The sequence below is a fragment of the Notothenia coriiceps genome, unplaced genomic scaffold, assembly GCF_000735185.1.
Source record: "Notothenia coriiceps isolate Sejong01 unplaced genomic scaffold, NC01 NC01_scaffold00012038, whole genome shotgun sequence".
Classification (NCBI taxonomy): domain Eukaryota; kingdom Metazoa; phylum Chordata; class Actinopteri; order Perciformes; family Nototheniidae; genus Notothenia; species Notothenia coriiceps.
In genome coordinates, this window is record NW_011344739.1 from 1 (window position 1) to 1996 (window position 1996).

The following is a 1996-nucleotide window of genomic DNA, read 5'->3' on the forward strand; positions in this document are numbered from 1 at the left end:
GGGGGGGTATATCCTGTCTCTGATAGTGTTACGTTATTATGAGAGTGCTCTCATACTTGTTTGAATCGGAAATTGTATATATTTATATAAATATATGTGTGTGTATATGTCCGGATCTGTAGCCTGTTACTGTCTCATTATACCGCACTGTGAATGAATTAAAAGTAAATATATAAGTCGTCATGAACACATCTGTCCATCAGACAGAGGGCTGCTGTGCCTCCTGTCATCATTAATGGACGTCTCTTTAAAATGACCGCTCAGAGGAGAGGAGTTCTCATTTCTCTAACCGCCTGCTGCTTCCCCTCTTCTCTCCTCGGTTCCCCTCCTCAATCCTCCACTCGCATCTCCTGTGGGCGGGACTAAGACAGGAGGATAGGAGTCGAGGAGGGGAGTTAGAGAAATGAGAAACCTCTTTAGACTCTTGACATTCACAAACATTTAGGCATTTCATTGTGATACCAAAGCGTGTCCTTCTCCTCACAACACTGGATGCGTGTTTTTAACGTTGCAGGATGATGCGCGAGGATCCCCGGGTGGTGCTGAACGTTGCTCACACTGTGGTGAAGAGGGTCTCGCCTTTCGTCCGGCAGATTGACTTCGCCCTGGACTGGATGGCTGTTGAGGCTGGCCGTGCTGTTTACAGGTATTTACGATTAAATACTGACACAACTCACATCAACACTAATTAGATATATTCATATGAAATAAACTTTATTACACCATGAAAACACACCTTTGTTAAGCTTATCCTAATCATTTATGTCCAATATTCATTTTGTACATTGGGGATACTAGAACAACTAACAAAAGCATGCAACTAAAGAAAATCAGTTATAAAAAAAATATTTTAAAAATCAGTTGTAAAAATGTTCATGTCAATACAATGATAGCATATATGTGTGTTCTCTTGTTGACTGTGGTGATGTTTTATTGCAGGTGAACTTGAGTGCAAGAAAAAGTGCTATTTTTATGATTTAATTGTATCATTATGATTTGTTTTACTTTTAGAGTATGCTGCATTCATTTCACAAACCATCATTTTAAAGCCATTAAGAGAAAGAAACAATAATTCTAACTAAATGAATGAAAATGTGGTGAGATGTTGAATCTTTGAATTCCTTATTGGTTTCAGACAGGGGGACAAGTCAGACAGCACCTTCATCGTGCTGAGTGGCCGACTCCGCTCTGTCATTGCAAAGGATGATGGGAAAAAGGAGCTGGCTGGAGAGTATGGCCGTGGGGATCTCATTGGTGTGGTGAGTGTTCACAAACTGCTGATTAGACACTCCATTGACAAACTGGGGACAGTTCAATCAGGTAAGGCTTTGTTTTTTGTTAAAAGAAAATGTGTTGACACAGGCGTGATATGAAAGACATTTTAATAGTCTTTGGCAATCAATCCTGATATTGAGACAATATCAGGATTGAATAGGAAGTGGGGTGAAGAATATACTGAAGATCCGGCTTTGAGGAGATGTGGATTAGCTCTCCTGGCACTGGATGTGATGAATGGAGGTGGATGTGCTGGAGGCGGGCCAATATCTCCAGTGGTGAGCTCTGCAAAGAGGGTTGATAGCATTGTCTATTCCATCTGACCTCCGTCTGACAGATGGCCAAGGGTAGCATCACTGAAAAAAATGAGGTTAAGACCATTATTGTCACCCAAATGTTGAAACTTGAGGGTCACCTTTTCTGACTTAAGTTTACAGACAACTTTATTCACTTCATGGATGGACTGTACTGTAGCATTTTTAATATCTGATGCTAAACTACAAGTGTTAAACATGATATCTGGTCTGGTCTGCTTAGCGACCAATACTATCGGTCCTATTTTTTTGTTTCATTAAGGGGGGCTGCCTCTGTACAGCACGTGCTGCTTGTAAATGTAGCAGCTGTAGGTTATCAATGTAACTATGCTGATGTACCTGAACTACCCCTTTAACAGTAGTAAAATCCATCCCAACATAGCAGAAATGTTCATTCTCCTCACATC

The 1996-nt window shown here is 40.8% G+C and overlaps 1 protein-coding gene across 1 annotated transcript; it reads left to right on the forward strand.

Annotated features, from left to right (window-relative positions):
• Positions 1 to 483: 483 nt before the first annotated feature.
• Positions 484 to 1259, forward strand: LOC104947146 (patatin-like phospholipase domain-containing protein 7; the record flags this gene model as incomplete). The annotated part of the gene is made up of 2 exons (XM_010773107.1): positions 484 to 646; positions 1136 to 1259. Coding segments are annotated over exons 1-2 (255 nt in total), but the record flags the coding sequence as incomplete, so codon positions are not given.
• Between the last annotated feature and the right edge of the window lie 737 nt (positions 1260 to 1996).